At 56.3% G+C, this 11,546-nt stretch overlaps 1 protein-coding gene across 1 annotated transcript; it reads left to right on the plus strand.

Annotated features, from left to right (window-relative positions):
- The first annotated feature begins 6,900 nt into the window (after positions 1 to 6,900).
- On the plus strand, positions 6,901 to 9,314 carry LINGO4 (leucine rich repeat and Ig domain containing 4). Its single transcript, XM_039513012.1, has one exon. The coding sequence runs from the start codon at positions 6,901 to 6,903 to the stop codon at positions 8,713 to 8,715; it is 1,815 nt and encodes a 604-aa protein (XP_039368946.1). The 3' UTR covers positions 8,716 to 9,314.
- Positions 9,315 to 11,546: the final 2,232 nt, after the last annotated feature.

The raw sequence follows: 11,546 nt of genomic DNA on the forward strand, positions 1-11,546 counted from the left end.
AGGAGAGGGGGGAAGGGCAACGCCCAGCTTAGCCCTCCAGTGAAGACGTATCATGAATGCCTCCCACACCCCTCCCTAGCCAGACTCTCACCCTGCAGGCGTCCCTCTGCTGAGGCAATAGAGAGGGAGCAGCTCTCTAGCCTTTATTTAGGGTTTTAAACACCAGCGGCGAATGGGCTCCACCTGGCAGGTAATCGGGCCCGTCGCAGAATCCCAGGGCAGGATCGGGCCGCTGGCTCTAAGCCAGTACCAAGTTCTCGTTTCTTCCTGTGCACTGCAGTCGCTGCCCCCATCCGCCCCCCACCCCCTTTTCTCTTTGGCCAACACACCTGCATTAGCCTGATTAAATCTTCCCTCTGCTCAGATCTCTGAATCTAATCACCATCCATCTGCCTCCTGGGGTTACTTAGGAGTTGGCAGCTCCGAGCCTGGACACTCGGGCTGTGTTTTTACTGAAAAGGGCCTTTTAAAAAAATAATCATTCAAACCGTGTTGCCAGCACAAAATGGTCCCGGGGCCAGATCGGTTGTTTTCAACCCGGCAGCATTGGCCTTCCTTGGCAAAACGAGTAGGCGAGAAATTGACGGTTTCTCTTGGGGGGTTTCAACTGGAAAATGCCGCAGCATAACTGTCGGGCAGGGATATGAAAAAATCAGCCCCGCCCAGCAACGCAGCTATGGTGACACCCCCTCCTGGTGTAGACACAGCCATACCCACAGAAAACTGCTTCGGTCGGCCTAGTTAATGTCGTTCAGGGAGGTCGTGTTCCTACACCGGCGGAAAAATTCCCTCCGTCGGTGCATGCTGCATTTATACACCGGGAGGCTGTTGGCCTGCAGTGTGTAGGACAGATGTAGCTTTAGCGTCATTCCTCCAGGGTGAGGTGGGTTTGTCGTACCCTGGGAGTTAATTGCTAAGAAAAGATGCAGGATCTCTCTCACTGAGCCTTCACCCGCTCCTGTTCCTCAATCGCCCGTTTCCTCTGCGCCACCACAGTTAGCCGCCGTAGGGATAATGATTCCCCAGGGTTTCTTTCGCCCTGAAGGATCCTAAAGAGCTTTGCAAACGATGACCAAATCCTGCAGTCCTTACTCATGCAACTTTACCATTCAAGTCACCAGGAGTTTTGTCCAAGAATAAAAATGCACTTTGCCTGGCACCAAAATGCAGTCTGTTCTGGGGTGGAACACGGCAGCACACAACAATGCTACATATTTTATTTGTCATATATATTTCTTTATCCTAAAAGCAAGGAGAGACACAGTCCAGTTCCTGCCGTGTGTACAATCTAAACACGACACCGCAACAAGTGAGGCCTGGAAAGACTCGATCGGAATAAAGCCCCAGCAAGTGTTCTCAGCAGACAGAATGGGTGAGAACTGGGCCATGACATCAGGAGAGAGACCCTTTCTCTTCCAGCAGCTGCAGTTCGAGGGCGTTGTCATTGCTCCGTGGCTGGAAGACTTCACCAGCATTGAGTGGAACTTGGATCCCGTTGCAAAGGGGATTCTGTACGTGGCCATTGGATTGGTGGAGGATTATTGAGCCCTGGGAATGTGAATGAACAGTGTTTTTTAAAGGGAAGCTGCCTCTCCTCTCTGAGAACAGCTTGTGGAGGGATGCTAAACTCCAGCCAAGCTGCACAGGGGATTTGCTCCTCTCTAAAAACAGGGAACAAAACTGACACCTTTCAATTATTCCTACAGCCCAGGCTTGCTCCTCCGGTGTGCCAGGATCTACCCGGAGTAGCCCTGCCGGAGTGACGCTGAATTTACACCAGTGCCACGGAGATCAGGGTCTGTCCCTGTCCTCTAGCCGGTAAAGAAAGACAACATTAGGAAGCGCCAGGCGTGCCAGACCTTATTTCACCGATGACATCCTAGTCGAGTAGAGAAAGGCGACGGTGCCCATTCCAATGAATTCTTGTCCTCCCACCCCTCCCAACCCCCCCTCCACCTCGATGAATGTTCTCCCCCTTTTCAATCATCCCTCGCTTTGATGTCTGCGTTTTAATGCATGTGCTGGCGAGATGCCACAGGGGCACTCAAAGGAGATTGTGTTCCTTGGCCTGACTTGCGAGCCACAGCGTCCCGGCCTCTGCAAAAAGAGAGTTGCCAGCCAGCTGGCGAGGAGGAAGCCAGGCCCTGGGTTGGAGATGCAACCGTCTCTCAGTGTTTGCACAAGCACGGGCACATAACAACCATCTCCGCAGTGCCCTGGCCACAGTCACCGGTGTTAAACAAGGAGCGCTACAAGCCAGCAGCCAGCCTGAATAATAGTGCCCTGCGTATAGAGCAGAGGTTCCCAAACTGTGGGGCGCGCTCCCCTAGGGTGGCATGGAGGAATGTTCGGGGGGGGCATGGCGGGACCCGGGCCAGCCCCGTGGGAGGGAGGGGAGGGAACGCCAGCCAGCCCTGCTCTGCTCCCAGCTCTTCTCACAAGCCACGGCTCCCAGCCCCGTGCCCATACCCACCCTCTGCCCCTGACTGTGGCCCAGCTGCAGCTCCGCTCTCGGCCCCAGCCCTGCTCCCAGCCTCAGCCTCCTTACCCCTGTCCACATTCCCCCACCCTCCGCCGCTCCCAGCCCTGGCTTCAGGGGATGGGGGGCCAACAGAGGTAAGGGGGGGCAACCCTGAAAAGTTTGGGGACCACTGCAATAGACGGTCTCCATCTCCTGCCTGCCAGACTGTTGCTGCGTGCTGTTAAAGGCTGCCGTACCCCACCCCAGAAGAGGCTGCTTGTCAGCAGCTGTAGGTACACTTCTAATGTGCTTTGGGGTGGAAGGCGCTAGTGGACGGCAAAGTGGCTGGGAAGTATCAGCGGAGGGGGAGGCGGTTGGTTGGAACGGCCCAGAGGGAGGAAGGAGGAAGAGTAACGGGATGAAGTTAGGGAGAGGTAAATCTAAGCTGAATAGCCAGGAAGATGAAGATATGGGTTGGGGGCGCAATCATCTCCTGGGGGCCAGTGGTAGGTACAGCTGGTGAATGTACCATGGGGCAGAGAATGGGCACTAGGCACCAGGACCTGGCATTAGAGCAAACTCAGGGTCTTGTCTCTGGCCAGCCAAGAGATCTGAGTTCAGTTCCCAGCTCCGCTACAGATTCCAGGTGTGACCTTGGCCAAGTCACTTAGTCTCTGTGGGCCTCAACTTTTCGTTTTCTTACAGTCACCCCCATTTCCTTTGCTCTTGGCCTGTCTTGTCTGTTCAGACAGCGAGTGCCAGGGGCAGGGACTGTCCCTCCGTGTGGCAGTGCAGCGCCTGGCACAGTGGGGTCTAGATCTCTGTTGGATTCTCTGATCACAGGGGAAGACAGGGTGTTTCTGGGGATAGGGCACTGGACTGGAGCTCAGGAGACTGGCGTTTGAATCTCAGCTCTGCCACTTGGGGACCGTGGGCAAGTCCCTTACCATCTCTGTGCCTCAGTTTCCCCATCTGTACAATGGGGATAATGATCCTGACCTCCTTTGTAACACGCTTGGAGATCTAGGGGGGAAGAGCTGGGCTGTACAGAGGGGCGCACAGAGGCTAAGTGACTTGTGCAAGGTCACACAGGAAGTCTGTGGCAGAGCAGAGAGATGAACCCACGTCTCCACAGTCCTAGGCTTGGGCCCTAACCACTGGGCCATGCTGCCGCTCTAGTAGCTGTGGTTCTGCAATGCACCCTCCTGTTTGCGGCTATGGTAGCAGCCCTTAAAGCTTGGGGGGTTTTAAGGCTGCAGCATCAGATCCCTGCCCGCTTTCTTTCCAGGAGCTCAGTCTCACAGGGCACAAGTGACAAGCACTCACAGGGACCCGAGCGTATCAGTGCCCCCGTCCTACAGAACCAGCCGGGTCCCTTGCAGCTGGTTCTTACTGCCGGGCATCAACATCGGTGGGGTGACGAGTCACAAACTATTTCTGTTCTCTCTCTGCAGCGGGAGCCCTGGGGAAAGGGGGGAGTCGAACCGGAATCTCTTTGCTGCGATCTGAGCTGGCCGTGCTCACAGACACCCTGCCAGGGTGATGATTACAGGCAAGTGTGTCTTCCTGGAGCACACCGGATGGTGGGTGGAAAGGTGGGTTGCAATGAAACGACGAGAGCCGCCCGTCTCTGGGAAATCGCATGCAACGTGGCAGGGGCGTGGGGCGGACGCGCCGGGCTGGCGCGGGAGAGGCCTGGGTTTGATGCTGCGCTCTCGCACAGGTGCCCGGTGGCACCTAGCCCTGTAGCTGGGAGCACGCCAGCTACCGGCTGGAGAAGCCCCTTTTCTGCACCCCGAAGCCAAACCCCCTGCCGTGGGAGTGGGGCGTGTGCGCTGGGATAGAGCATCCCTCTCAATGCTGAGAATATAAACCCCTTGTTCAGGGCTTAATGCCAACGCTTTGTTGGGGAAGGGGCAGGGGCGGGTTATCCCGGCACTACAGGGTTTCTTGCACCGCCCTGTGGCAGACACTAGATGGGGCATTGGTCGCTTGGGGGCTATTTCTGCATTCCCGCACGAGCAGCAGTGCCCCGGGTCAAGGGCCACACGACCGCTGCCGCCTGGGTGCAGCCACGTCCGAGCGCGGGGCAGGGTTTCCCCCGCCCCTCTGGGAAAAGCACGTTTCATTCCCGCCAGATCCAGGGCTCCAGGCACAGACTAGCGACGACTCTAAACCCTGGGGGCGTCTCCGCGGCAGCAGCAGGGGTAACTTCCAGCTTTTTTTTCATAGACTGATAGACTTCAGGTCAGAAGGGACCATTATGGTCATCTAGTCTGACCTCCTGCACAACGCAGGCCACAGAATCTCACCCACCCACTCCTGTAACAAACCCCTAACCTATGTTTGAGTTATTGAAGTCCTCAAATCGTGGTTTAAAGACCTCAAGGTGCAGAGAATCCTCCAGCAAGTGACCCGTGCCCCATGCTGCAGCGGAAGGTGAAAAACCTCCAGGGCCTCTGCCAATCTGCCCTGGAGGAAAATTCCTTCCCGACCCCAAATATGGCGATCAGCTAAACCCTGAGCATGTGGGCAAGACTCACCAGCCAGCACCCAGGAAAGAATTCTCTGTAGTAACTCAGATCCCACCCCATCTAACATCCCATCACAGACCACTGGGCATACTTACCTGCTGATAATCAAAGATCAATTAATTGCCAAAATTAGGCTATCCCATCATACCATCCCCTCCATAAACTTATCAAGCTTAGTCTTGAAGCCAGATATGTCTTTTGCCCCCACTGCTCCCCTTGGAAGGCTGCTCCAGAACTTCACTCCTCTGATGGTTAGAAACCTTCGCCTAATTTCAAGTCTAAACTTCCTAGTGTCCAGTTTATACCCATTTGTTCTTGTGTCCACACTGGTACGTTCCAGCCCAGTTCCCCGGCCCTCCCCGCTGGGATTCAGTCTCAGGTCACTCACTTGCCCGGCAAGATCCCATGTAGCCTTGGCCAAAAATGAAAGAAGCTGGATCGCCGGTCCCTGGGGACAGCTCCCTCTCTGAGATCAGACTGATACAGCTCCGTACCATCAAAAGGCATCTTGCAGCAAGTGCCGAGGATGGATGACGGTGGCCTCTTTACCAACGCCGGGTCCCGTTAGTGACACTCTCCAGATGCCTGGTGCCACACGACAGTGGATAAAACCCATCGGTAAGGCTAAGATTTTGTCATGGATATTTTTAGTAAAAGTCACAGACAGGTCACGGGCAAGAAAGAAAAATTCATGGAAGCCTGTGACCTGCCCTGTGACTTTTACTAAAAATATGCATGACAAAATGCGGAGCTGTGGGATCCCCATGCTGTCCCTGGTGGCTGGACAGCTGCGGGGGCCCTGGCTCGGAGCTCCAGGATCCTCTGCCGCCTGGACTCAGAGTTGCAGTGCCCCCCCACCACCTGCAGAAGCTGGGAGCTGCAGGGTACCCCCACCACCCACTGTGGCCAGGGGCAGCGGGGACCCTGCAACTCCTGACTGTCATGGGCTGAAGTCACAGAGGTCTCTGGAAGTCACGGATTCCGTGACCTCCGCGACTAAATCATAGCCTCACCCATCAGTGCTGCAGGAATTTATGCTCTGAAGCCTTCCAAACTTGTCAGACGGCAGCTGCGGAGAACATGGCTTTCCACCCCTTGGGCGTTCGTTAGAGGGGGGCTTGCATTTTAATGAATCAATTGATGCTGGAAAAGTTCCCGGCATCATCCTCTGCTTTCAAAATAATACATCATATCCCAGGGCCACTGAATTTCAGTGCTGAGCGAGATCCATTGTCCTTCACCTGAAATGCCAACATGAAGAGGGTGAAAATAAAATACAGCCTTGGGTGTGCATGTCAGTCACGGAGAGACATTTAAATCCCATGGGTAGTGCCAGCTCTGCTGCCGGTTAGCTGACGTTCTCCAGAAGGCAAAGGTTTGCTCAGCCGTGGTGTGATCCAGCGGGTGGAAGGCTGGACAGCGACTCAGGAACCCAGGTTCTAGTCCTGGCTCTGCCACTGATGTGCTGCGTGACCTCGGACAAGTTCCTTTCTCCTCCTGGCCCACGGGGGACTATTGTCCTTTAAATGTTCTGAGGTCAGCGGATTGCAACCGTATCAGGTGCTGTGGCGGAATTGTGACTTTAGGAGCACCCCTGCAGGGAGAGAGAGTCAAACGCTGACCCTCTCCCAGATGGGGAGGCAAATTGGGGCACAGATTTGGTCCTTGGCAGATAGCACAGTGACTTGCCCTGGCCAGACGCCATGGTGGTGGGCCCCAAGGGAAAGAACAAAGAGCCAGCCCCCCACTGGTATTAGGTTCGTGAAGCTGTGCTGTCTGGCCCTTAGATAGATGGGTCTGCTGCATGGTTCTCCCAAGGCGCCCGTGGGCCAGGTGCTGTCTAGGGGCAGATCTGCTTCGGTTCTCTAACTGTGGGATGTTCTTGCTTTGCAGGAAGCAGGTAAGATGGTGGCTGGGCCTTTCCTAGACTCCCCCTTCTCTTGGGCTTGTTGGCACCCCCTGTTCTTCCTCGCCCTGGAGGCCCTCCTGACGGGATCCAGCTGGAGCTGCCCTTCCAGGTGCCACTGCTCCTCCCAGGACAGGTCTGTCTTCTGCAACCGCCGGCGCCTGACCACCGTGCCGGGCGGGATCCCCCCGGAGTCTGAGCTCCTGGACCTGAGCAAGAACCGCATCAGGACCTTGCACCAGGGCATGTTCTCCCGCCTGCAGCCCCTGAAGGAGCTGGACCTGAGCGAAAACATCATCTCCAACATCGAGCCCGGAGCCTTTAACAGCCTGCAGAAGCTGATGACCCTGAGGCTGAAGAGTAACCAGCTGAAAATCGTCCCGCCTGGAATCTTCACCGGCCTCCCTAACCTCACCATCCTTGACATCAGCGAGAACAAGATCGTCATCTTCCTGGACCACTCCTTCAAAGACTTGTTCAACCTTAGGAAGCTGGAGGCCGGGGACAACCACCTGGTCTTCATCTCGCCGCAAGCCTTCAGCGGGCTCCTCCGCCTGCAGCAGCTCACCCTGGAGAAGTGCAACTTGACGGGCGTGCCCCAGCTTGCCCTCTCCCAGCTCCACCACCTGGTCGAGCTCCGGTTCAAGGTGCTCAACATCAGTGTCCTCCACAACTACTCCTTCCGGAGGCTGCACCGCTTGAACGTGCTGGAGATCGACCGCTGGCCTTTCCTGGCGACGCTGGAGCCCCGCAGCCTCTTGGGATTGAACTTGACTTCCTTGTCCATCACCAAGTGCAACCTCAGCGCCGTCCCTTACCAGGCGTTCCGGCATTTGGTTTATCTCCAGTACCTGGATCTCTCCCACAACCCCATCTCGGTGATCCATGGCAAGAGGCTGAGCGACCTTTCACGCCTTCAGGAATTCCACCTCTCTGGAGGCAGCCTGGCCACCATCGCCACCAGCGCCTTCCAAGGACTCAACTACTTCCGGCTGCTCAATGTCTCGGGTAACGCCCTGAGGACCTTGGAAGAAGGGGTCTTCCACTCGGTGGGGAACCTGGAGATCCTGCGGTTAGACAGGAACCCCCTGGCCTGTGACTGCCGGCTCTTATGGATTATCCGAAGGCGACGCAGGCTTAACTTCGGAGGGCAGCAGCCCGCCTGCGCGAGCCCCACGACGGTCAGAGGGAAAGTCTTCAAGGACTTCTCCGATGTCCTCCTGCCCAATCACTTCACCTGCAGGAAGTCTAAGATCCCGGACAAGACGCCTCAGCAGGTGAGTGTGGAAGAGGGGGACAAAGCAACCCTGAGCTGCAAGGGCGAAGGGGACCCACACCCGACTGTCTACTGGGTGTCCCCTCACAACATCCGCCTGGACTCCAACCACAAGGGGCGGATGAGGGTCTTCGCAGATGGCACCTTGGAGATCGACTACGCCCTAGCCCAGGACAGCGGCACCTACCACTGCGTTGCCAGCAACGTAGCAGGGAACGACACTTTGCTGGCTCACCTTCGCGTGAGCAAGCCCCCCGCCCAGTTGGGCAACGACTCCTTCCTGTTCTCCAACAGCTCGGAGGCCTTCCAGCCGTCCCTCATCGACGTGGGCACGCTGGTGGGAGTCTTGGCCATGGGCATCCTGCCGTTCCTCAGCTCGGTCGCCGTCTGCTTCGTCTTCATCTTCTTCTGGAGCAAGAGCAAGGGGAAGGTCAAGCATCACGCCACCGTCGAGTTCGTCCCTCACTATCCCCACGCGGCCTGGAACAAGCCGCGCAGCGGCGGCGGCGGCGGCAAGTTTGCCATGAAACTCATGTGATGAGGGGGCCATTTTCTCGCCTCAGGCCCCCATAGCTTTGTGAACCTGGAAATGGAAAATGCAGAGAACTTACAAAAGTGGTTCATCTTTGTGAGCTGCCGATGCCAGCACCACGCTCCACTCGTGTAGCAGCACGGGGGGCCAGGGAGTCTTGTGGTCAGCATGAAGCAGTGATCGTCTATAGTGAACCCTTTTGGCCGACTCTCAGGGACCTGGCGACGATACCGCTGCAGGTTTGGTGCAAAGATAACACGCTAAGGCAGAAGCTAGAGGCTTGGTGGTGCGGGGAGTTGGGCCTGGATGAAGGCTTTCATCTCTAAGTCACTGGTTCTAACCCCGCCTAGGTTGGCAGGGGCTGGAGAATTGGGGACCTCTGGGGAATGAGGTTAGTGGTCAGGTTTGAGGTGTGTTGGCTGGGCAATATGAGGGAAACATTTATGTCTCACAGCTGTGGAGAGAGGACGTGTCCTGAAGTAGAGAAGGAAGGACCTTGTGGGATGTCGTAAGATCATGACTCCTTCCCCTGGAGCAGAACAGCTCTCACGCCATGGCAGAAAATAATAAGACCGTCTGAGCGGGTAATTTATCAGGGGTTTTGGCAGCTCTGCTATAAAATGATGGTGGTAAACTGGGGAATGGGGAGAGTTAAAAATTGGAAGTGTCTTTGCCAGGCCTGGAGTCATCTTTGTCCCTGAAATCACCCAGATCCTTAATGGGCTCCCAGAGGGGAGACAAAATGCTCATCTTTCCCCTCCCCCCGGTCCCTTCTACAACCTCTCAATCTGCAGTGAATTATTCATGTCAGGCAAAAACTAAACGTGCTGCTAAATGCAATCTATTAAAACCACTGTGGTTGAAAGTCTTGTCTAACGCTTAACCGGATCATTGAGAGCAATAAATAACACTCCACACGTCTATAGCAACCCCGCGAACCAAAGGGCTCAAAGCCCGTCACAGTCATTACGGGGTTATACCTCATAACAACCCTGTGACGCAGGTAAATAGCACAATCCCCGTGCTACAGATGGGGAAACTGAGGCACAAAGCGGGGCTCTTTATGCTACAACACTACGACCAAGCCACCCAGGCAGAGCTGGGACCTAAATAACCTCATTCAGTCACTATACAGGAATGTGCCAGGCCTAGTTACACACAGTGTGTGGCTCCGGCTGGTTTCTGACGGCTTCTCAGAACGTAGACCACTGTGAGTGCCACTAGTATTAACCCTTAACTGGGGAAACTGAGGCACAGAGCGGGGACATGATTTGCCTGGAGCTCACACAGCAGAGCTGGGAATAGACGAGACCATGCAGCCTCCAGGAATCCTGATGTGCATCTCTGCTCTCACCACCAGCGTCTGTTTCTCAAATGTGGCCACCGTGGCTGCCTGAGGCCACCAGGGGCTTTTCTTGCGGCCACGGTCTCCTGGGCTGTGACAGGAGGGAGGAATATAGCAGCCCCTCCGCCTCCCTGTTGCTCCCGGCTGCACTGCCTTGGTGTGGATTGCTGGGGCCGCCAGCAGGGGTTGGACCCTGTCCCCTCTAGAGACACCTGGGCTACAGTGCCGGAGGAGAAGGCAGCCAGTGAATTCCCCACCTTCCCAGAGGCAGTGGGGCTCAGGCTTTGGGGTTCAGGGCTGAGGTGGCAGACTCTGCCCGGGGGCTTCGGGCTCCAGGCCGGGCTCCGGCTGTGCAGCAGCAGTGCCCAGGCTCCAGCTGCAGGGGCTTCGGGCTCCAGTCCCCCACCGCCTCCCCTGACCTTCCCATCCAGGCCTGCGTGAGACTTATTCTCCCCACTAACTTTGCCGGGTGGCTTCCCTGCAGCTCCAGACCTGGCCTCCCAGCCTAGGGAACCAGGGGTGACTCGGAGACACCGAAATTGAACTTTCGTTCCTTTGCCCTGCGTTTTGTTGGAATCCTTTCCAAAGATATTGGCTCGTCGGAGCTAAAGCCGGGCTGGGAGCGCTGTCACCGTCCAGCTGCCGGGTCGAGAGCATCCCCCCTTGGGCAAGCAGCGCCCAAGTCCGAGCCCAGGGACGTTTGTGGTCTGTCTGTCCCAAATCGCTTTCCTTCCTTGGTGCGGTAAACAGAAACCGCTCCGGGAATCCAGGGGGCAAAGGAATTTCGGGCATGGACGATATTTTTGTGGCAAGTTACCAGGCGTGACGCTGGAAGCCACACTCACTCAGGGGTGGCGGTCAGGCTCCCTCGAGGGGTGGCATTGGCCACACAGCGAGGTTGATGGGTCAGCTCCTGGACTTGTGCTAATGGGATCTATGTTAGCAGAGAGCCCAGGTTTGATCCCTCCTGCCTCCGACTAGCCAGGTGCTTTGCATTAGCAATGTGCGTCCTGAAGAAGGAGCCCTGTAGCCCCCCAGCCCCCGCGCTAGGTGCTGTACGCGCACAGTCCCTTTCTCCTACTTCTGTAGCCCAGCTCTCGAGCCAAAAGCCAGGGGCTTGGTCCATCGCGCTGCTCCTGGCTTGTGAAACACATGAAGCTCCCCAGTCATTTTTCTCAACTGCATTTTTTCGCTCCCTCTTGGAGAAGTTGAAGCATGGCTGGGGTCCCCTGGGGGATTTTGTCCCCTGCATTTTATACCGGCTTGGCCGAGGTATGAATTTAGCCCTGTAGGTTCCTAATTGCATCCCAAGAGAAATCTGTCACTTGTGTGCTTGGGTGGGAGGCTGATTGTCTAAGGGGGAAATGGACTCCTAGGCCTGGGTGCCAGCACACAGCAGGAGCTCTCAGACCATGATTCTCAGTTGCTCTGTTCCCACACCAGGGACAGGGATGAAAGGCCGGGAGCGGGGAGAGGAGGCACAATGGTAGCT

The sequence above is a fragment of the Mauremys reevesii genome, linkage group 24 (genome assembly GCF_016161935.1).
Source record: "Mauremys reevesii isolate NIE-2019 linkage group 24, ASM1616193v1, whole genome shotgun sequence".
Taxonomy (NCBI): Eukaryota; Metazoa; Chordata; order Testudines; family Geoemydidae; genus Mauremys; species Mauremys reevesii.